At 37.8% G+C, this 25,398-nt stretch overlaps 1 protein-coding gene across 1 annotated transcript; it reads left to right on the top strand.

Moving 5' to 3' along the window:
- Window positions 1–7,539: 7,539 nt before the first annotated feature.
- LOC108671938 (elongation factor-like GTPase 1) lies at window positions 7,540–24,762 on the top strand. Its single transcript, XM_018159533.2, has 21 exons — window positions 7,540–7,844; window positions 8,152–8,279; window positions 8,390–8,469; window positions 8,749–8,880; window positions 9,241–9,310; window positions 9,647–9,914; window positions 10,233–10,416; window positions 11,066–11,234; window positions 11,759–11,846; window positions 12,509–12,599; window positions 13,069–13,156; window positions 13,793–13,899; window positions 14,335–14,448; window positions 15,094–15,274; window positions 16,210–16,322; window positions 17,650–17,735; window positions 20,085–20,211; window positions 21,216–21,996; window positions 22,478–22,593; window positions 23,291–23,539; window positions 24,279–24,762. Exons 1-21 carry the CDS (start codon window positions 7,672–7,674, stop codon window positions 24,513–24,515), a joined length of 3,582 nt encoding a protein of 1,193 aa, XP_018015022.1. The 5' UTR covers window positions 7,540–7,671; the 3' UTR covers window positions 24,516–24,762.
- The last annotated feature ends 636 nt before the right edge of the window (window positions 24,763–25,398 follow it).

Below are 25,398 nucleotides of genomic sequence, written 5' to 3'. Positions count from 1 at the left end.
TATATATGCGCTACATTATTCTTTTTTTCTGTAATTTTGAAAATATCTGTGAGTTTTATTGTTCGAACTTCCATATCTATTTCAAAGTTCAGGAAATCTAATTTTTGCGTGCTATTTTCGTTTGAAAACTACGTACGCCTTCACTTTATTTATTTAATGGTCAATGCTAACATCTATACATAGTTTACAGAATTAAAACAAAATTTCACGTCCGGAAACGTAGTTCCAGAAATTAAGTATAAGTTCTAAGTTCAGGGAACTACTATAGCCACCTAAATTCAATATCATATCGAATAACTTTGTTCTATTTTGTTTCAGCCAAATTCCTCAAATTAATTACAAAAGTTTATGCTTGATGCATGCAGTTTACATAGCTGCTATACGCACAAAAACACAAATCTGGGCCTATACTTTAAAAAAAAGTTAAGAGATCGTAAGTTCATCAGCCAATCATTGACGGCCTTTCAAGCCACTCTTTTAAAAACAGTTAAGAGATCGTAAGTTCATCAGCCAATCATTGACGGCCTTTCAAGCAAAATCCACCAATCATAGACAAGAAAATAGAGCGTAAGTACTTACGTTCAGCCAATTTTGAAAGTATGGCCCCAGTACAATGTTTCTTTAGCGGCTGCGTTTTTCTCGAATCTTTGGGTCGCGTGGAAACAACTAAATTAGGTACCATTGAAATATTTTTAACTAAAGAACTACAGAGTAACATTTCCACCCGTAACACTAGATCTCAACGTAAAAAAGCGAGGCAATATAAATAGTGAATAAAATATTTTATCAAGAATGCAGCAATGCCATACGAATAAAATGATTTAATTTCTCAGCGCCTGAATCGTCCATTAAAATTCAATGGAATTGAACCTCTAATGCTAGAAATGCTAATGCGAATTCATGCGACAGCTTTAGAACGAACGGCACTCCATACTCGGCCCTGCTAATATCTAGTTCTCAATGCTGTTAAATTTGTCCGTACATTCAAATTTCAATTGATGAATAAATTTAAAGTCAATGTACTTTTTTCTTTTAGCTTAAAAGCTTCACTCAGAGATAGAAATTTCCACAACATTCTCGTTAAATAGTAAAACTTTTTCAGCAATGGATTTAGTACAGATTTGAAATCCTAGTTTAGTAGAATATATTATATAAATACTAATATATATTATAATATATCCAGTGTTGCGGATGATTCAGAAATGAAAGAATTGATCATAGATTGCGGTAATAATTTGGGAACAGGCAGGATAATTATCAGAATGATCGTCAAGATTAGACCTTGAAATAAATAATTGTGATCACTTCGTAAATGAATCATATTTCTCAACTTAAATAAGGCTCCAAAGATGAGGCCGTGATTATCAGTGAGAATAGATGATAGTTATTTGCTCTATATATGCACAATATAGATAATATATTGTAATAAAATATCATACTTAAATTTATCGGTAAAATAAATTTGATTGGTAGAATTAACACAATATGCAAAATACTTTCATTTCGATCGAGTTTGTTGATTCGATCATTTAATAGTGAGCACGTTTTTTTCAGTGATCTAGTAAATAATTCAAGATTTCAATACATTAGTTACTGTTGAAACACACATCGTTAATGAACAATCGTCTTGACTGACACGCTAAAGGCCACGTTCATAACAAAATGTCCCACATCTATTAACCTTTCTTATATATTCCATCACTAACGCATTTACTTTAGAGCATGGTAGAAAACAATAAATACTACAGTATCCGTCCCGCCTTATCCTCTCTGACAGAACACAAGCGTACCCGCCCGGTCCGCGCTATGAGAGACTGAATTATTTAGCATAATGAGACTGCTTGCCGTGAAGGTGTACGCTTCCGAGTTTTGGAATTTTGAATATTCTTCAACTTAAAAATAAAACTATCAAATTTTCAACATTTCTATGTACTTTTTGAACATATTCATTCTAGTTTTCTATTCAAATGAACTCAAACGCAATCAAATTTTTTGCTTTTGAATTTTATTGTTTCAGGATAGACTGAAAACACATATTCTATCTAACTAAATATAATTTTTGCATGATCGAGTAAATAAATAAATGATATTCATTTGATGATATTAGAATAGAAATAATTAATTACCTTACCACGGTCTGTCAATTCTCTTGCATCTATAGGAGCGCGGCAGTCTGACACGTCTTTATTATATAATTTATTTTAGTTATACCAATAAAATGAAAGGTAACAAAACTTCCATAATGGTGGCGGTGTGCACGCGTTTTCAATGAAACGTTAGGGATGACGTTTTTATAGACGCGGAATTGCTCTAAAAGTTGTACATTTTTTATATAAAATACTGATATAAAATCAGAAAAAATTTGAGGATGTAATGCGATATAATCATAACCTTTCATTTTTTTTCAATACAATGAATGAGGTAGCTGAAAAGCAATCTCTGTGTATTAGTAGTTAAAATTAAAGCAAATATTGAGCATTTTTTCTAATTAAAACAATAAGAAGTCACCAAATATTTCTTGAAATAAAAAAAAAATGACAATAACCGCTGAATGGCGGACGAAAACAGCTGACTGTGGATTATTGTCAATAATAATCAATCTCATGCTCAAATCGAAAAAATTAATTGCATGTTAACTATAATTTCATTGAAAACCACTACTTTCCTTGTTGCAACAATGTTGGTTTAAGTGGGATAAGCGTATCATTTCAACCCTCCTTTCCTGTCGCGTTTAGTAACGATACACGATATCAAGCGTATATCGTCCAAACGCATCAATTTGCATTTGTCACGGCGGGGTTTGCAGTATTTACTGCGCAGTCTGGTCCGACTTTGTTATATATGAGGACCGCCTTTTAACTGGCCGCTGCAAATGATCCGGGATCACCAATACATTTGTGTTTATGTTGAATATATAGCGTCGAATAGCGCCGTCGCCATGTGGCTTGAAGAAAATCCAGGCTGTTCCGCACCCTTTCATGATGGAGCTTCTATAGTGAAAGCAATCCCCAATCCTAGCCGGACATTGTAGCGAAAACTACAATGGGATGACATGATGAATGCATAAATCTGTTTATTATTGTGTCCTCGAGGTCATATTTTCTATTGTATAATTCCTGTAACCTTACATTAATAAATGGTAGGCAAATTATGACTCTTCGCGTGTTTTTGCACGGAATTGACACTGTGGAGAGGAGCTTACTGGACAGCGAACTCTCCTGCGAACTGGCCTCAGGCCTGAGCACTCGAATGCAAAACCTAACTTGACGTTCAACTCAACCAACCATAAATCCATCAATAATGAACGTATTTTATTAAAATTTGAAAAATAAGTAGATAATATCAGTAATTTGTGGACGGAATTATTTCAGATTTTTACATAAATTACTTTTTTATTAATACGGAAAACCTAACTTCACGTTCACCTCGCAGTTTGGGTCCTAGTCATGTCAAGTTTCAGTATTTTGTGGCATTTAAAAAAAAATTGATGTAAAAATCTTAGATAAATCCGTTCGCAAATTATTTATAATATCTACTTAATTTTCAAATTTGAATGAAATCCGTTCATTATTGATGGATTTATTGCTGGTTGTGTTGATAATGAAGTTAGGTATTCCGTTTTAATAAAAAAGTAATTGATGTAAAAATGTGAAATAATTCCGTCCACAAATTATTGATATTATCTACTTATTTTACAAATTTGAAAAACATCCGTTCATTATTGATGGATTCATGGCTGGTTGAGTTGAACGTCAAGTTAGGTTTTGCATTCGAGTGCGCAGGCCAGTTCGCAGGCGAGTTCTACAGATTTTGGGTTCAATGTCACGCAGTAAACTTCTGTTAGATGCGACGCGCTAAACTTGATTTCAATGCCACGCTCTGAACTTGTGTTCAATTTCATGCATAAGGGTACGCGCACAGTGAAAGCAGGTTGCCAGCGTGCTGGTTACCTGCTCAGGCTGGCGCCTGAAACCATAGAATACAGAAGCCTATTCGTACAGGTTTTCACTGTGAACACTTACATTATTATCATATGTTCATTCTTGTGGCAGGTTGGAGCAGGTTGCCCGCGCGGGCAAACCTGCTTTCACTGTGTGCGTACCCTTACTCTTCTGTTAGATGTAACGCACTAAACTTGGTTTCAATGCCATCGCATCAAGTGTAAAATAATTTGACAAGCTGGGTATAGTGCCCCCATCCAAAATCTGGCCCAGTCTTCATAAGCTTATTCGGTTGTCTACCGAATAATTGTTTTAATGATGTCATCTGCAAGTAAAATTTTCGTTTCAGATTCTATTTAGTTCGGTCCTTTTCACGCGCTTGTTTGAGTTCGCTAGTTCCAAATGTACAGCTAGTTTGTACGTGTTAAACTAAAATTTCTGATTAAACTTTTAATTTGAATTAAAAATTTAGCAAATTGCAATATTTTATAATTGCTCCAACATTTAATATTGGTATTTGCGCATGAATTTTTAATGTAAACTCAATTTTCGTGTTAGAATATTTGTAATTTTCAGCAAAATTTAAACGATCGACTGCTGTCAGCTGCGATATCTTGGGGAGAAATCGCAATTTAAATAGGGAACAGAATATTACTTTCATCCATACATTTTCTACAACAAAATAGTATATGAAATTTCAAACGAAGATCATGTTTTGTCTGGATAACGTACGCACTGCACAGGCACACTGATTTCCCGGCGTACTCTTCACACACCCCTCGCCTCGCAGGTCTCGAAACCTTCTCCTCAGAAACTGCCTACCGATTGCCGCCCTCAGATACCTTGCGGTTCTACATGCCACCTTCCATGGCGCCGCTTTTCTCTCGACGCTGTATTTTCTGGTGCTAGCACATCCTGATATTGTCTTCCTAGAAGGCGTTCGTCAATTAGAGTTAATAGCGGTTCCATCATTTATTAAGCCGGTCGCCAGTTTTTAACATCGCAGAGAATTCACAGCTTGCTGTGCCCTCGAACACGCAATGCATTGCTCCAATTCTGATATGCTTAAACGGCCACCTCCTCGCAGATTCTGAGCATAAACTGGCGCCCAGAACTGGAATCGAACCCACACCTATTCTCCAATCATGGCTGGACTGCAAACACTGGGCCACCCTTGACTTCTTCCCTGACACCATCATCTAAGTCAATTAATCTTGCAATTAAGAGTATACCTAATGCAGATTGCGCTTGCAATGGACTCTCACAATTTTGTGTGACGGCGATGATGACGGCGCAGTAGTATAAAATTTTCGTTTGTACATTCATCTCGCCTCCTTTTGAAAGAGCACTATATTCCTGAGCTGCACTTAATTATCGATTAATGATTTTGTGCTCTATATCTCATCACGTTTTTGATATTTAAGTAACCAATAGTCCATTTTGTCGTCCGCAATCATAGATTGTTTGACCTGCTCCGGGTAGCAGACAACAGCTGGTGGGGCGCATGCCGCTGGCCAGCTTTGCTAACTTCACACTTATATCACATTGTGAAACGCTACTGACCACCTGGAGAGTGGAGAGCAAACGCCGGCAGAGAGGAAATGTAACTGAAAGAAAACTACGAAGACGTGCACTAAATAACCATGTCTGAGTCCAGGTGTTACAAGCTTACAACTTACAAGTGCAGAAGCCTTGATCCCTTGAAGAGTTGAAGCGCTAGCAGTCAAACCATCAACCTCAACTCAACGTGCAACAGTCAACACTGCAAATTCTACTTGAGTTCTTCAATGTGCACTAACTTCATACTTTCACATTTCACTTAGATCATATTTCTTTCTGTAGGTAAGAAAACTAGAGGACCTAGCAGTTAGCACTAGCAGGATTAGCAGCCTATGTTATCATTTAATCATTGTTAATAATTTGTTCTGTAGTCAATTGACAATTGCTTCAAAGTTAAAACCATAGGCATAGTGCCATCATGCCATGTTTCCAAATTCCAACAGTCCACCTGCTCCACTGCCACCACTTGATCATGCTAAACCTAAAGGCTAAAGGCAATTATTACCATTGTCTGTACCAATTATACCATTACCATACCATACTACCTACAGGCTTTAGTTTAGACTAATAAACACTGCTACATGATACCGCATATTATTATTATTATATTATTATTATTATTATTGCTGGTGCTGTGCTGTGTCTTCTGCCCAATTTTCCAGATTGGTATTCCTATGGCTCATAGCCTAATGGCTATGCTAGTCTGGAAAAGTCCTATTTTTGTCTGAAATATCGTGGCTCTAATATCATATAATTTCAGTAGGTATGAAATCTCGCGGCTCGAATGGCATAAATTTTTGTTTGATTAAAAAATCGCGGTTTGCACTTCGCAAACATGTCATTTCATAAAATTTTCAACTTCCGCAATCCGCATTGCTTTACCGTTTCCGCCAAAAATATCTTGCAGATACATCGTAATGTAAACAAATAAACAAAACGTTTGTTGAAGATCGCGCATAGTTGCGGTCATGTCAAAGCGGTCAGACTGTATATTAACACGTGCTGAACTTACAGTAGAGACAAATTTTATTGTTGCCGTTTGACTGTTTAAGGGCATAGTGGCAAACCAGTAATTTTTTAGAATCAGTTCATTTTTAATTTCCTTATTTACTAAAGATTTTAACAGATTTCTTATGTATGATAATTCTGGTATCCAAGATACTTTACTGGTCTACTTATAGGACTCAAAAATGAACTTGAGGAAGAGTCTAAAAAACTCTCTGCTTTGCCACTATGTTTAAGGGTAAAATTAGAGATTTGGGGTAACACGTGCATAAACTTTGTAAATAAATTCGCATTCACACCTCGTAAATGGCTTTTCATGGCCAAGATATGGAATTCACGGCTCGGTGAAATAGAATCACGGCTCGTAGAAATGGAATCACGCCTGGCAAATCCATAAAACCACGGCTCGAAAAATTCAGTCGTGGCTCGCCAAGCAGATATATTCCATACTAGTGGCTATGGCCAATTGGCCATAGGCCATTCGCCGCCATTGACTAATACCTCGAGTAAAACTTGTGAAAAATGCATAGTTTCGATTAAAATTTTTGGAAATAACCTTTGAAATAATCCTTATCACCCACAATTTTTTTGGAAAATTATGATTAATATTCTGAACTGGCTTACTTTTGGAATATAAAATTTTCTTTGTGAATGATATAGGTAAAAATAATTACTTTAAATTTAGGATATTTCTTCTTACAAGGGTAAAACATTCTGCCAACAATCTAAAATAATTGTAGAAACAAAAAAAGGCCAAATCAATTGTTATGTTTCTTTAGAGTTGTGGACAAAAATGTAACTTTTTCTTTATTTTTACCAAAGAAATTAAGCAAGAGAAGCAGAAACCCGTGAAACTATCAGCCAGCACAGACATTTTTGTCTCATTTAGAGGTAGCTTCTCCCCAATTTTACCAAGTGGCTATGTCATGATTGTCATCTGAACTGCTCTTCATTTTGAGTCTTGTATCAAGTTGAGGCAAGGGTCAAAATGTATAGGTATAAGATAAAGCATCTTCAAAACTGCTAATGCTGAATTGGCTTCAATACATTTTTAGCTTCTCTTTTGTATCAGTTTATTATTTATAATTTAGGTACCATTTACCATACTAACTAAATATTTGTAACTTTCATTGAAGCTAGATAAATAATCAAGTTATTTGTGAACATGGATAATAAAAATAAAAAAGAGTCATCGGGCCTTCGGAAGGCTGATCGGGTTCGTAATTTGTGTATCATGGCTCATGTTGACCATGGCAAAACCACTCTGGCTGACACACTTATTGCAACAAATGGGATCATATCTGAGAAGCAAGCAGGATCTATCAAGTACATGGACAGGTAATTGTGCATCACATTAGTTTAGTTATTTATTTTACAAGTTATTATATGTCGCCTTACAATTCCACTTGTATAATAATATTGCAGCAAAGGTATGATAACAAAACATCCTAGTACTTATATATTTTTAAAATTTTGATGACGTACATACATACCGGTACTATCATCTATGTCAAGAATTTTTGGAATGTGTGGCATTGAATTTGTACTTAACAATTAATTTATGGTGACTGATTTTCATTATATTCTCTACTACCTATGTATTGACATACAATATTCTCAGATTTTACTCCAAACTTTCTTGCAGCCGCCCAGATGAAATGGCTAGAGGAATCACCATGAAAAGCTCCTGTATCACTCTTGCATACCCACACCAGAATGAGAGCTACCTCATCAATCTCATTGATTCTCCGGGTCATGTTGACTTTACTTCAGGTTTGTACCTGCATCCAAATATCGACTACAAATTAGTTAGATGAAAAGTCCCTGTCTGATTGAGGCAGAATTTTTGTTATTCAGATCATTTTACATTTTTGTTGTTGCAGAGGTGAGCACGGCTGTTCGTCTCTGTGATGGGTGTATCTTGGTGGTTGATGTAGTGGAAGGAGTCTGCGCTCAAACAAAGGTGGGTTGTTTTTCCATAATATCCATATATTGTTACTAAATATCTTATTGTTTAATTATGATTGAAAGTTTTCAATGCATTCAAGGTTATCAAATAATTTTACAGATTTTGACTACAACTATTTGATTCTCATTTAGTTAACTTTAGGACCTGACATGAGAAATTGACCATTTAGCATTCTCATGTTTGTCTGACATACTCTTTAAATATGTATGCCTAAACTACTTTGAGGAGATATTCTAATGTTTATTTAATGTCCATGTCATGATATTTGTATAGGCTGTTATGCGACAAGCCTGGGTCTCAGGGGTGAAGCCTGTTCTTGTACTCAACAAAATTGACAGACTCATTCTTGAGAAGGAACTTGCACCTCTGGATGCCTACTACCACATAGCCAATGTTCTGGAGCAGGTGAGTTATTGCAGTTATTACACATTTTTTGGCTCTAAACATGCTATAAAAATTTATTTCCATGCTAGTTGTTGCTTTCACCTCTATACTTTTTTACTCTCTCTTCTCTTTTATATTTTTTGTGCTGCAGTTTTCAGAAAAAAAATTATTTATTTTCTTCACTGAAGCCTGAATTTTAGCATACATCATTGTTTATTTCATAATTTGTATCAAATGTTTTATTATTTCAAATCAATATCATTAATCTTGTCAAGTCCTTTCCATGCCTGAACTTTCCTTGCTGAAATATGTTACCCATTGCTTTGTTCTTTATTTTGGCTGAGTAACGAGAATGTCGTTAAAAAAATATATTTTTGACAGGTCAATGCATACATGGCTGAGCTATACAACACAGATGTTTTTGGACGAACTAACGACAGAACAGATGCTGGTAAGCAAAATAAATTTCCTGGGCTAAATTTACGCAAAATTTATTACTTACTGGTACTTTTTGTTTATCACCTGGAAACAATCATTTCCAGAAACAACTTTCATGTGAAGCATGTATAGCATAATATTTGTTTCTATTGGATCTTTGTAGCTGAGCTTATCCTCATGCTACATCGTGTGTTACTTCATTTTGATAAATATGTTATTTCTTTCAAACAATAGTTCTTTACTTTTATCGTCCTTTGCTCTGTGCTAGATGTAAATAAGCTCCTGCTTCATGTGCTCATGCCATATAATACCGTACTGCACTTTTATCCTGCTCTTCTGTACCTGTAAGACCAGAGACGTTCATCGAGCAGCAAGACTGCAGGTCCCTCTTCCCCAAGCAAGACTGAAGGTCCCTCTTCCCCAAGCAAGACTGAAGGTCCCTCTTCCCCAAGCAAGACTGAAGGTCCCTATTCCCCAAGCAAGAATAGCTCATGTCTGACAGAGGGTAAAAGCCTCGTCGACTGGGGCATTGAGGACATCGATGACTCAGACTTGTACTTCAACCCCACTGATGGCAATGTCGTCTTCGCCAGTGCTATTGATTGCTGGGGATTTGGGTGAGACTCTAAAGCTTTATTTCAGAGCCCAATGATACTTGGTTACTTTGGTTGATTTGGTTTTGGTACTTATTTTGGTTAAATTGGTACTTGGTTAATTGTATATAATAAAGAATTTAGTGTTTGTTTCTTAACAGTTTAGTGTTCAAATAACATTACCTCGACATGTATACATTACATTAAATAGTCATGTAGGTTTAAAATTTGATGCCATTAAAATACACTCTTCACATTCCATATTAAAAAGCTTTATTTAGCTGTTTACTTGTACCGATATTTGGATTTCCATAATAATTTTTTTAAAATTTGTATGTTCAGGATTTCGCAGTTTGCGGAGCAGTTCTCCAGCAAGCTGGGCATGAGCCTGAAGGTCTTGTCAAAAACCCTGTGGGGGGACTTCTACATTTCCAGTAAAGGTGGCGAGAAGCGAATACTCAAAGGGGCTCGTGACAAACGCAAGAACCCTCTATTTGTGACCCTCATTCTGGATAACCTTTATCAGGTGAGCATGTAGTTTCTTGAACTTTCATTTATTAAAAAATTTACTTCGCATCTTCAGAAACATGTGATTTATGTTAGGAATGTGTCTGGGTCCAAATCCTGCAATCCAAGTTAAATAATGATACAAATAAATGATGTTAAATCTATTGAACTGCCTTTCGTATAGATATAAAAGAAAGTTCGTCCTTCAAGTTTGTTTACCAATTCTTTTTCATTTAATGAGTGACTCATTGATTAGTCATAGGTTCAGGGGCCGTACTATCACGACTCGCTAAGTACACATTTTGTCCTAAGTACACGTAGCGGCTCAAGTTCATCTAGCGACCTAAGCACAATTAACGGTCAGCACACGTAGCTCCTTAAATACACGTAGAGATCTAACTACAATAAATAAATATAACTCAGTACTCACTGCAGTGAGTGACTGAGAGCGCATTTTGTATTCGACGAAAACGTGGTCACGGACGGACGGACGGACAGACAGACGGACGGACACGACGAGCACAATAGCGCCTTTTTTCCATCAATGAGAAAATGCGCTAAAAAGCGGCGAATTTCTTGTCTACGATTGGTGGGTTTAGCTTGAATATCTGTCATTGATTGGTTGACGGAGTTACGAACTCATAACTACTTTTTATTGTAACTCTTAGGTTTACAAGAAAGTTCGGCCAGCAACTGCTGACCCTGCTGACGTACGCAAGATTGCTGACAGTTTGAACATCAAGATGTCAGCTCGTCTGTTCGAGTCAGCCTCTGAGAGCAAGACGCGCTTCATGCACATCTGCTCCAACTGGCTCCCGCTGTCTAAGGCTGTCCTCAGTCAGTTCCCAGTATATATTTAATTCCGTATTATGTTTGAATTTTGTATACTATAAAATGTTGTTGGTCCGATATATTGCTCAATTAAATTGTCGAAGATATTCATATGTGTTCTTGGCTGCATTCATGTAACAAGCCGCAGAGTGACTGAAGCATTCGAAAGCGTTTTCACATCTTAAAACCTCGGGTATAAATTCCACTATTGCCGTAGAAAACCGTAGTTTCTTGTTGTAACTAAAATTCTATCTTCGCTATGTCTGGTCAGTGATAAGAAACCCGTTAAAATTTAGTACCAGAAATGGTCCTGTGCAGTAAAATTTAGAGTCAGATATGGCCTGGCTCATGGGTGCTTCTAATGTGCATTTTCTTTTTGTTAGAATTAGGTCCTAAAAAGGCAACTTTTATTAGAATTAAGTCCAACCAACTTGCCATTTATGTTAGAATTAGGACTCAAAAAACGAGACTTTTCGATAGAATATGACCCCGGAAATGAATACACAATTGTGTGCCGTTGTGTGCTACAGACATGGTTGTGCTGCAGCTTCCAGCCCCGACTACCATATCAGAAGAACGTGCGAAGAAGCTCCTCACAACTGCCACTCACGACTTCAGGTGACCATTGCACCAGCAGCACAAACAATATAATGTTTACGTTAGTACTTCTACACTCACGACTTCAGGTGACCATTGCACCAGCAGCACAAACAATATAATGTTTACGTTAGTACTTCCAGCAGTGCAGTACTTTCATTTCTATTACAATAAGGCAGATATACCTAGAACTTGTTCGATGATCAGGCGCCATTTGTGTTGGTGCTTCATGAATGCCGGTACGTAAAATTTGTTATTCGTTTTTGACTTAATTTAAGTTTTAATTTACTAACCATTCGATCATAATATAAATGATATGCGTATATAATCATGTTCCTAAATCATAATCGCTTCTTATATTACTTATTCACTTTACTTATTCTTCACGCATTACGGATATACTTCTAGCTTATTTTGTTTTCGTTATAGTCATCTTATTCGTAAGTAAGTAATGCAACATGATTTTAAATCTAAGATTTTTATGAGATTTCTCAGTGTTCTTTGAAATGTTAATAGTTTGTTTCCGCCGGAGTTCGCCAGCGTCCCTAGGAATCATAATTGTACTCCTAATTATTGAATGCTTTATTTAAATTATAATATAAACCGTAATATTAATTATAATACTCATCATAATATTAATCATAACAAATCATGATATTAACGATAAATGTTGATATGGTCAGGAGTCTACCAGCGTGCAGTCGCTCGCTGCTGCCGCACCTGCAGCGCTGCAGCAGCGAGCCTAGCGCTCCCCTCATCGTTTATGTCTCTAAGGTAATAGTATATCTTATCTATTATATGAATAATATTTTTATTATGTATCTTTCTTGAAAAATAGGCTTCTATAATATATATTAATATATGGCGAGAATATCTACATAAGCATGCATATGCTGAACCATGCAACTAGTGTTAATGCATGATTTTCTCTTAGGATGATCACCTTTGCATTCAATGATTACATTTCCTTCTGTGCTTTTATTTGTGTTTTTGTCGTAGGTTTTATTTTAATTTCATTCCTTTACAGATTTTGTTATTTACGTATAACTTTTTATTTACAATTTTTTTTCACCGTAACTTCGAAATTAAATCCTTTGATTTCTTAACTAGAAATTTACTTTTAATTGAATAAAAAAAGAAAAAAAAACAGATTTTCTTAGTTTCATTATAATCTTATAGCAACGAAACAAATTTTTCATTTTGTTATCTCTTTATCTTAATTTTGACTGCGATTATCGTCCAGATGTTTGGAGTGTCGTGCAAAAAACTACGCGACGCCGACGAGAAATTGCGTGGGGGGGCGGCGCCCCCACGCGGCCCCCTCCCTCCTGGTGAGTCATCACCCCGCCAGTCCTGATCTGTTATCTATATTATCTTAATATCTTTATCATTTTATAATCTATTTTATCTTAATATCTTTATCACCTTATAATCTATATTATCTTAGTATATTTATCATCTAATAAACCATATTATATTATCTTAATATCTCTATCGTCTTATAATCTATGTTATCTTAGTATATTTATTATCTAATAATCTATATTATCTTAATCTCTTTATCATCTTATAATCTATGTTATCTTAGTATATTTATCATCTAATAATCTATATTAGCTTAATCTCTTTATCATCTAATAAACTATATTATCTTGATATCTTTATTATCTTATAATCTATATTATCATAATCTCTTTACCATCTTATATTCTATATTACGTATCTATAAATTGATACAGATACAGTTTCATTACATTTATTATATACCGTATCATAATATCAGGATGATGAATAACTTTTCAAGTCTCACTTGAATTCCACCAAATTCGACCCAATGATCTCATGTTAGGATTTCATTTTCCAAAGCCAATATGTTCACTTTAATGAAAAATCTTATCCTATTTGAAATATAACTTCCGAAATTATTATAAAAGTGATTAATTAGCTGATAATCTCAACCTCGTCAGGCGACGACGAAGACGTGCAGGATTTAACTGCTGAGGTCCTGGAGGAGCCGGAGGAACTGCTGGCCTTTGCTCGCGTCTTTAGCGGCTCCCTGAAGCCTGGCATGGAGGTGAAGATTACTGCTGCTATACTGTTTATTGCTATATTATTTTATTTATATTATTATATTACATATATGTTATTTATTTATATTCTTATATTTTTATATATAGTGGCTCCCTGAAGCCTGGCATGGAGGTCAGGGTTACTGCTGCTGGCAGCAGATGAAACATAATTAAAATTAATAAATAATATGACTTAATATGATAATATTTTTTATATTTATATTATTTATATTCTTATATTTTTATTTTTTTATTCTTTATAGGTATTTATTATTTATTTATTTATAATATATATATATATTATTAGTATTTAAGTACTATTATATAATAATATTTTTTATATTTTTATATAACATTTAGTATAATAACGGTATATATTTTTTCATTATTCAATATAATTGAATATATTATAATATAATAATAAATGTATAACGTGACAGGTGTACGTGTTGGGGCCAAAGCACAACCCTGCGTCGGTAGCGCCGTTCATGTCTCCTGATGGGGAGCTCAGTGATGAGCACCTCGCTCTGTGTCCTCATATTACGCGCTGCAAGGTGCCTTATGGGTCAACCTGACTCACTTTAGCATTAACTGATTTAGTATTAACCTAATAATTTAAATAATTTATATAGGGTTGGATTTTCTCGACAAGATAAAAAATTTATAGTCGAGAAAATTTAGTTTTGGTTAAGGTAAATAAAGTTATCAATTGGCTTAGTTTAATTGGGGTTTACCCTCATTTTGCAGGCTTACGCGCGCCATAAATACCGCAGTTTCCACGTAATTTCGTATGATTTCTTCTCACAGTTATCTTTAGTAGGTACCGTTAATTAATTTATTTGAAAAAACTTCATTTCAAATAATAAAATGAAATTAAAATTAATTTACCTGCTGCTGAGGCACCAGATTCTGCGAGCACTCAGGAAAAAAATGTGTCATGTTGTCCTTCGTGACCTTTTTTTACACGTAACAGTGACACTCACTTTTGCCGGGCAAAACTGTGTCAGGATAATCCACACAAGTGCTAGAAGTGCATCGTTTTTTTGGACAAAGTCTCATCATTTTTCCGCATGTTAAATTTTTTTCCAATAGCTGAACATAATATAAAAATTTTCAACTTTAAAATTTTTTGTAAAATTTTTAACTTGGAAATTTATTTATAATTTTGTAATGTGATGCAAGGAAGTTTGACACGTCAGGTTGGTGGGGTGTACCTCCTGCTGGGGCGCGAGGTACAGAGTCTGGGGTCAGCGGGCGCCGGCCTCCTGGTGGGGGTGGGTGGCCTCACGGGGCACATCGTCAAGAGCGGCAGCCTCAGCAGCACCCCAGCCTGTCCTCCCTTCACCCACGTCATCCACACCGCCGGTCCCAGCCTTAATGGTGACTATTATTGTTATATTTTTACACTGGTCCCAGCCTTAATGGTGACTATTATTGTTATATTTTTACACTGGTCCCAGCCTTAATGGTGACTATTATTGTTATATTATTACGCCAGTCCAAGCCTTAATGGTGGTCTTAATGGTGACTATTATTGTTATTGTTGTTACGCCAGTCCCAGCCTTAATGGTGACTATTATTGTTGTTACGCCGGTCCCAGCCTTAATGGTGACTATTATTGTTGTTACGCTGGTCCCAGCCTTAATGGTGACTATTATTGTTGTTACGCTGGTCCCAGCCTTAATGGTGACTATTATTGTTGTTACGCTGGTCCCAGCCTTAATGGTGACTATTATTGTTGTTACCCCGGTCCCAGCGTTAATGGTGACTATATTATTGTTGTTACTCTGGTCCCAGCCTTAATGGTGACTATTATTGTTGTTAGGCTGGTCCCAGCCTTAATGGGACTATTATTGTTGTTAGGCTGGTCCCAGCCTTTATGGTGACTATATTATTGTTGTTACGCTGGTCCCAGCCTTAATGGTGACTATTATTTTGTTACGCTGGTCCCAGCCTTTATGGTGACTATTATTGTTGTTACGCCGGTCCCAGCCTTAATGGTGACTATTATTGTTGTTAGGCTGGTCCCAGCCTTAATGGTGACTATTATTGTTGTTAGGCTGGTCCCAGCCTTTATGGTGACTATTATTGTTGTTACGCCGGTCCCAGCCTTAATGGTGACTATTATGGTTGTTACGCTGGTCCCAGCCTTAATGGTGACTATTATTGTTGTTACNNNATGTTGCACCCGTGCTGATGTTGCACTCGTGCTGATGTTGCACTCGTGCTGATGTTGCACCCGTGCTGATGTTGCACTCGTGCTGATGTTGCACCCGTGCTGATGTTGCACTCGTGCTGATGTTTCTATCCCTCAGGAGATGCTGAGGGCTCGCTGCTGAGGGTACAGGTGCTCCCTAAGAACCCTCGCTGCCTCCCCGAGCTGAGGGAAGGCCTGAGGCTACTCAACCAAGCCGACCCTTGTGTTCAGGTAACATATTTTTACAATTAACTAATTTTAATATTAATTATCTTCAAAATTGAGTAGTAATAAATATTGAAGTGATTAACTCTTAATTGCAATATCTTCACTACGTATATAAAGTTACAGCTGTTAAATATCAATAATTTCGATAACAGTGTCAAGGGATAACATTTCAACTAAACTCTACGCATACAGTTTTTGTAATGAGAATATTTGCTATTTTATATCCCGTTACAAACAATTGTAGGAACTTACATGGTATTGCAAGGAAACCAATTTAATTTTTTGAATTTAAGAACATTGCATATTGAGTCTTTAGAATGAAATGTGCATGTTGGTGCTATGAGAATCATCAATATAATTACTATCCAAGGGTAACATAGATATTAAATATCCAAATAAAATAGTGTATAGGTGTACACAACTTACTTAGATTGATGTATAATACAAGACTATGTGAAGGTTTGGCCGCAGTCGTCGGGACTGTGTGTACAAATCAATATGTAATATAGGTTTCCTATAAGAAATATATTCTCTAATGATATTTATAATTACCGTAAAACAAGGTGACTTGGACCACTTTTATCGCGTAACTATTTATGATACAAATAGTCACATAGTAAATATATGAATTATATCTCTTTAATGCATTTGTAGGTTATTTCATGGTACTTCAAGAGCCATCAATTTTGCATGGCAAAAACTTATCGATTAAAGCTTTTCTTTTCTTAAATGTCAAATCGGCCCAAGTTACCTACCCCGTTATTCAGTGCCTATGGCACTGAATATAAATATAAATACTCTCTAATAAATAATAATAAGTATAAATACTCTCTAATATGAATAATTTTTAAAACCTTCAAATATAATATTGGATTTTCATACGAAATATAGTATTATATAGTGATGTTTAATTAATTAATAATTTCTTGGAACAGTCTGCCTGCTTCCATATCTTTGGCTCCTTTGCAAGTGTTTCGTCGACGCCTAAAGACTGAACTATTTCTTAAAGCCTATGAATCTTGTACTTAGTCATTTTATTCATTCCCTTTATTTCTAGTGTCTATTTATTTTTCGCTTGCTATTAATCTTATGTGTGGCGTGCCCTCAAAGATAGGACATAAGATATCGACATAAATGTCGACATGAATGTTGATACACATTTATGTCGATACACTAGATATTGACATAAATGTCGATACTCATTTATTTTCGCTTGTTATTAATCTTATGTGTGACGTGCCTTCTTAAGTTCGTTTGAACCAGACGCCTCGATAAATGATTCATAGATAATAATAATGATAATAATAATTAATACATGCCTGGTGCGCAGGTTTGGCTGGAGTCGTCAGGGCAGTACATGATAGGCGCGGCTGGGGAGGTGCACCTGCAGCGCTGTCTTAGTGACCTGCAGGACAAGTCAGTCTTGGGCATGTCACTGAATAATATTGCAATATTATCTTTAGTTAGAAATCGTGTGATTTTACAATATTATCATAATGATGTTTATTAATTACTTATATGGTGACTGAATAATATTACATTGATTATTAGTTAGAAATCGTATGATATTACAATATTATCTTAATGATGTTTATTAATTACTCATATGGTGATGATAAAAATCCTGCAAACATGTTATCTGTATACACGATTTTCACATTTTTTTCAATCTAATTATGATTTTTTGCCGTAAAAAATATTAATAATATTCAAAATGAAATTGATGGCAAGTATTGTAGGAGGAAATTATTGTAATGTATAGCGTGATTAATTGAATTGTATGGCAAGGAAATATCATTAGGGATATTCAGCTCTAATGAAAGTTGCCCTCACAACACACAATAGAACATCTTCAACCTGCATCACTGATTATATTTACTCTCACTATTGCTTTACCCTCACTATTGCTTTACCTTCACTATTGTTTTATCCTCACTATTGCTTTGCCCCCACTATTGCTTTACCCTCACTATTGCTTTACCCTCACTATTGCTTTACCCTCACTATTCTTAGTATCCTTAGTACTTGTTTGGGACGTAGCAGTCCCAGGCCACGATGGATCGCCGCCTCTGATTATCGCTCACCCGGTGGCGCATTTGGGCCACCTGATGCACGATGCTGTTGCTTGCTTCTCGCTGCTGGTGGTGTTGCCGGAGAGGTCGATCTGGGATTGTGCCCAGGAAAACGTCCAGTTGTCTCTTGAAGGTCTCCAGGGTGAACTCCCCCTCTCTTAGATCCCTTGGTAGGGCGTTGAACAGCCTTGGCCCTGCCACAGAAAGCGATCCTTCCCGCAGGGATTGAAATCTGACTGCGGATCTGTTACGCAGGGGAGGGATCTTGCACAGTCTCCCCCTTCTCTCGTTGTGATATGTCTCAATCCTGAAGGTCTCGCTCTCGAACTTTGGCACCATTCCGGTTATTCCGGTTATCATTTTCCACGGGCTTTACCCTTTCCCTATTGCTTTATCCTCATTATTGCTTCACTCCCAACATTTGTTTTTTTCACAATTGCTTTGCCCCCAAATTTGCAATATCCTCATAATTGCATTACTCTCAGCGTTTTATTTGCCTCACAGGCGCATGTCCCTCACAACAGTTTCCCCTCACAACCGCATGTCCCTCACAACAGTTTGGGTTTCCCAGGGCTCACAACCGCATGTCCCTCACAACAGTTTCCCCTCACAACAGTTTCCCCTCACAACAGTTTCCCCTCACAACAGTTTCCCCTCACAACAGTTTCCCTCACACCAGTTTCCCCTCACAACCGCATGTCCCTCACAACAGTTTCCCCTCACAACCGCATGTCCCTCACACCAGTTTCCCCTCACAACCGCATTTCCCTCACACCAGTTTCCCCTCACAACCGCATGTCCCTCACACCAGTTTCCCCTCACAACCGCATGTCCCTCACAACAGTTCCCCCTCACAACATTTTCTCCTCACAACAGTTTCCCCTCACAACAGTTTCCCCTCACAACATTTTCCCCTCACAACATTTTCCCCTCACAACATTTTCCCCTCACAACATTTTCCCCTCACAGTTTCCCCTCACAACAGTTTCCCCTCACAACCGCATGTCCCTCACAACAGTTTCCCCTCACAATCGCATGTCCCTCACACCAGTTTCCCCTCACAACCGCATGTCCCTCACAACAGTTTCCCCTCACAACCGCATGTCCCTCACACCAGTTTCCCCTCACAGTAGTTTCCCCTCACACCAGTTTCCCCTCACAACTGTTTCCCCTCACACCAGTTGTCCCTCACAACAGTTCCCCCTCACAACAGTTTCCCCTCACACTGTCGTGGCTTCCGCACTACCGCAATTTCTGCGCGGTAACCACCACAAAAAGCCTCAGTGATCGACAGTCGGCAGTACACGAAGGATAAATAAGGACACCTTTTCTTTGGGTTCTTTAACTGTAAACACATGCGAATCATGAAAGTCATATAACTATGCAAACGTATAATTGAACGGATAAGAGCACATATGAACAGGGCCACTGGCACAGGTGGGAGCAGACGATTGACTGACTCCGCTATCGAAAATATGGCCTCAAGAAGTGCTTTTTGTGGAGAACCATTTGGCCAGTTCACTTTGAATAATACAATTTATTCAGACCCTAAATTCTTAATAATTATTACTGGTCTACTTCAATTATGGTGTGGGAACCACAACACCAGTTTCCCCTCACAACTGTTTCCCCTCACACCAGTTGTCCCTCACAACAGTTTCCCCTCACAACCGCATGTCCCTCACACCTGAAGGTACGCGCGCACGGCGGTGACGGCGTCTGCGCCCATCGTGCCGTTCAGGGAGACCATCGTGCCGCGCCCCCGCGTCGACAACACCAACGAGGCCATCGAGGGAGAGAACGTCGACACCTCCAAGCTGGTGGGTCACAAGTGGGTCATTGGTGGGTCATTGGTGGATTATTGGTGGGTTATAGGTGGGGCATAGCTGGGTCATTAGTGGGTAATAGCAACTTACGAGAGTACGTCGACATGTCCAAGCTGGTGGGGCAGACTCAGAAGTGGGTCATTTGTGGGTTATTGGTGGGTCATAGCTGGGTCATTAGTGGGTAATAGGTGCCATAGCAACTTACGAGAGTACGTTGACATGTCCAAGCTGCAGGGTTATAAGTGAATATTAGCGATGCCAGTGGAGATTACCAACGCTGGTGGGTTATAACAAAGCTGATAGATCATAATAATAACGCATGTAGATCTCATCAACGCCATGTCTCATGGATCGCCTTCTATGCGACTATTAGCACTGTAATATTTCATTAATATTGACTTATAACTTTTCCAGTTACTACGTAGTTCAAAATTAGTTCAATTGTCTAAATTCAACTCACCTTACAACATTTATAATGATATTCTCTCCAGTAATTCACTTATTTTTGCATTTATAATTGCCTCATATTTTCTCTTATGCACTTTCTTTTTATGTGCCCTAACAATTGTTATCATTTGAAGACTTTGACTTCTATCAAGTCAACTTTTCATTCTTGTTTTATAATGATATTATCTACAATAATTTATTTCTTATTACATTTATAGTTCTTCTTAGTTTCGCTCACGTTCTTTATTGACAAGTACATTTCTTTCTTTTTTATGTATTTATAGTCCTTTCAGTTTCACACACATCCATCATTTTTTTGTATTTTTAGGGCATTTTCTCATTTATGGAAAAATGCACTATTGTGCTCGCCATGTCCGTCTGTCCGTCCGTGACTTCACGTTTTCGTCAACGAGAAAATGCGCTCTCTGTCACTCGCTGCAGTGAGTACTGAGTTATATATATATAGGTATATATACATATTTTTCACTTCCAGTTGCCATTATTTTCTATTACTTCCCTAATATGTTCACTAACATCGTAATTCTTTGCAGGCTGGAGATGGTGCCGTGAGGCTAGACGCAGCTCTAGGCAGCATCAGAGTGCGTGCTGTGCCTCTGCCCAGCTCTGTGACAGAGCTGCTCTGCGCTAACTCTGAACTGCTCTCTGCTCTGTCATCTCAGAGCAACACAATCAACGTGGCTGCCGGCATGGCCTCCCAGAACAGCTTCCTCAAGAAACCCAGCGATGCCTTCAACTCTCAAATTAATTCATTGTTTAAAGAAACTAAATCTCATCTAAATGACCACGATGAAAACTCCGACGTTATTATTTCTAATGGTGGAGACGCTAAATCCAACGTCAGTTCTAAAACAGAGGAAAAAAGTGCAAGGGATTTTGAATCTGAAGGAATTTCTGTTGTAGATTCAAGTATAGAAACTCCTAAAGAGGCGAAGGCTAATGATGGCGATAAGATTACTGACGACGTGAAGGGTATTCAACTTGGTAAGACTCCTGAAGTGGTGAAGGGTAGTGAAGAGACTCTCCCTTTAACGAGCTTCACCTCGACAACTCGGTCGAGTCCCCAGACTCTGACGCGAGAGACACAAGCTGCTTTAGTTCACCTGAAGAAGCAGCTATCAGAGGCTTTCTCTGCCGCTGGGGAAGAATGGGCTGGGGCTGAGGACCAGATGTGGACTGTGGGTCCCCATTACTGTGGCCCCAACATCCTGCTCAACAGAGTCCCTAGCTATGGGGACCGTCCCTCAATCTGGATGCCCAAAGCCTCGATGCCCTCGTCTCCCCTCGCGTCCATGGACCACGCCTTGGTTACTGGTGGGTGCAGCGAGGATCTCCTTTTAAAATTTAGACTAATCCGTTTAGAGTTAAAAATTGGAAGCAAAGGTTTTCCTAATTTTCATAATGATCATAATTATTTCCAGGATGATCATAATTTTCAACTATTTCATATACATTAAATGTTATCTAATTAATTTTAATATAGTTTCCGCATGGGACAGCTTCATGGTCTGTTCCTCGGCCCCAGTCCCTCTCTTTCATTTATATCTGGCCCAATTATATTGTAACTTTAATTTGTAGAAATGAACATATGATATTCAGCTATTTATTTTTTATACTAAATTAATTGCTTGAATCGATCTGTTAGTTACTTGAAAGATTACAGTCGATCCTGGTTATTCCGGTAATCTTTTTGGTACCAGCATAGAATTTTGTCGTATAATTCGAGGCGTTCGCCTAATTAAATTTTGTGTCATTTGCCACATTTTGCATCAATTATTGCTCGTTTCTTGCACAGGTTTCCAGTTGTGTTGCGCCGCGGGGTCGCTGTGCGAGGAGCCGCTCATGGGCGTCTGTTTCCTGGTGGAGGACTGGCAGCCTCCGTCTGACAGCGCCCAGCTACCACCGGGCAAGGTCGCCATATTTCTACTTGAATAATGCCCTCCATATTGACTCTTACTAAATTTATTTTTATAATTTTGAATAATGCGCTTCTTGACTTTTACTTACTTTATTTAATTATATTTACAGGTACGTGATGATTTATCTTATATCTCATTTATTTAGGCAATATTATAGGTAATCCCACGGCAAGGTCGCGATATTTGTGCTTGAATAATGCACTTCATCTTGACTCTTAATAACTTTATTTATGTAATTTTTCATAATGCGCTTCATTTCGGCTCTTAATAACTTTATTTGTATAATTTTGAATAGTGCGCTTCTTCTTGACTTTTAATACGGCAACTTTATTTAATTATATTTACAGGTACGTGATGATTTATCTTATATCTCATGTTTTTATCTCATTCTCTTATATCTCTTATATCTCATTCTTCGAGTTTCTAAGTTTACCTCATTTTTCGCATTTTTTTGTAATATATTAATAATATTTATGAGATTTCTAAACTGATTGGAACAGCACGGATTAAAAGACGTATCATATCCTCATGAATGACACGTGTTATTCTACCTTATATACAATATGTGCAGAATGAAAATGCAACGTCTTCGATGGACAAACGTACAGTTTCAGTTTCACTCTTTCTAATCTAAATAAGTGACGTTTCATGTGATAATGCTATCTAATCTAAATAAAATAACGTTGCAGGTGATGATGCTTTCTAAAGAGCTTTTCCTGAACGCGTTCGACGAGCAGCCACGACGCATGATGGTCGCGACGTACAGCTGCGTCGTGAGCGTCACGTCTGAGGTCGTGGGCAGAGTTTATTCAGTGTTGGGTCGCCGCCACGGCAGGATATTGGCTGGCGACATCACTGAAGGCTCGAACGCATGGAACGTTACAGCTTATTTGCCCATCGTTGAAAGCATCGACTTCGCCAACGAACTGCGCAAGGCTGTGAGTCTTGGTTTTATTTCAGGGCTCTTTTTGCAAGAAAATTTGCCTTTGTCTTGGGATTTTTGCCCATATAATTTTAAGTGAGTTCACCGCACTGACCGATAATCACCTGCAAATTGAATAGAGCTTGGCCGCGGCTAGGCAGAGTTGTAATAAAATTTCCTATGAATTCAAATTAAATTTTTTTAGTACTGTCCTAATAATCAGTGAAATTCGTCTTTCATGTCTGCCAGAAATAAAATGACGTTAGAGCTCTGCTCTAACGTCTGCTCAGCCCCTGTTATTTTTTCTCAAATGATTTTAAATCACACAATTATGCTAATTTTTCCATCTCTCTTGCACTCATCGGGGGAGGCTTAGCTGTTTTTTTTTCTCGTGGATGTAATGTAATTATGTTTTTTTATGAGCTTATTTAATTTTTTGTTCAATTTCTTAACTTCCCTAGACGTCGAGGGAGACTGAGCAGCTTTTATTCTCGTGGTACATTGTAATTATCATTTTTTCAATAAGCTAATAATTTTCCGTTCAATTTCCTAACTTCTTTGCAGAAACCTGGTTATCTGGCTTCCCCATTTTGATGCTATGTCATTTCTTATTAACCGTTAACATTTTTTGTACAATTTCTCACCTCCCCTAGACGTCGGGGGAGGCTGAGCTGCTTGTTTTTCTCGTGGATGTATTGTAATTGTCTTTTTAATGAGCTTATTTAATTTTTTGTCCAATCTCTTACCTCCCCCAGACCTCTGGGGAGGCTCAGCCACAACTGATGTTCTCCCACTGGGAGACGCTGGAGGTTGACCCGTACTGGGACCCGTGCACGGCTGAGGAGCTCAAGCACTTCGGGCAGAAGGCGGACACCGAGAACCTGGCCCGCGTCTACATGAACGCCGTGCGCAGGCGTAAGGGCATCAAGGAGTACGGCAAGAAGCTCGTCGAGTTCGGCGAGAAACAGCGAACTCTCACTAAGAATAAATAACAGTTCGTGTCATCGAGTGGAGTAAAAGAGTTCACTACCGTGTTTTATTTCCCGTGTATTGTTATTGGAGTTCACGGAGATAAGTTTGAATTTGTTTTGCCCCTTGTCTACAGATAATTTATTCGCAGCTGAAGTCCTTTTAGTCCTTCGCCGGCAGACTAAGGGTCTAGGTGAATTAATTCATTGATACAAATGTTACACGGTAATAAAACGATTGTGATGTAAAATAAATGAGATGTTCGCACAACTGTGATTTCTTTATAAAATTTTGTACTCTTATCGGAACTTTGTGATCAATGAAAGTACATCGCTTCAAAAGTTATCCACGAATGATAAGAGTTTAGTGAAAAGCTTTAACTATTCATAGACCTACGAAAAAAATGTTCTGTTCTATCCATGTTTAACAGAAACCATGTCCACAACTAATCGCTTTAACGAACGAACTGAGAGCGCCGTCCTCGGTTTTATGCGTGTCTATGGTGCATCTCAACTGAGCCATTGACTTCTGAATTTCGTATTACCGTATTAGTCCGAATTCAGTATCAAGTCTATGGCTTCTTACTTCCAAACGACTCTTGCTCAGTTCGATTTGGGCCTTCGCAATCCTACTTCCGACCATTTTTCGAGTTATGCCTTCGTCTCCTATCTAGTGACGACACCAACTTTATTCCTATGGACTGGCAGTTATGCAGGAGGACAGCGATATGTCGTGTCCCGCCAAACTACAGGGGAAGTTCCCCTTACAGCTTTCTCCACGACAGAGTAATATTCTTTGGGTACGAGGCTCCCTATTCACCATTGCGGCTGTGTCAACAGACAGAAAATGCCCTCATTCTGTGCTGAAAACCCGCGTCAACTTCCTCAAAGCCCTCGCCATTACGAG

This window comes from Hyalella azteca, unplaced genomic scaffold (genome assembly GCF_000764305.2).
Source record: "Hyalella azteca isolate HAZT.00-mixed unplaced genomic scaffold, Hazt_2.0.2 contig12030, whole genome shotgun sequence".
Lineage (NCBI taxonomy): Eukaryota > Metazoa > Arthropoda > Malacostraca > Amphipoda > Hyalellidae > Hyalella > Hyalella azteca.
This window is presented reverse-complemented; position numbering and strand designations above follow the sequence as displayed.

Bases quoted from the DNA above. Each gene is read 5' to 3' on its own strand.
- LOC108671938 (XM_018159533.2), top strand. From the start codon at position 7,672: ATGGATAATAAAAATAAAAAAGAGTCATCGGGCCTTCGGAAGGCTGAT. The intron at 11,847-12,508 runs GTGACCATTGCA...TGATATGGTCAG, and splicing joins ACTGCCACTCACGACTTCAG to GAGTCTACCAGCGTGCAGTC. The intron at 21,997-22,477 runs GTGGGTGCAGCG...TTTCTTGCACAG, and splicing joins GGACCACGCCTTGGTTACTG to GTTTCCAGTTGTGTTGCGCC.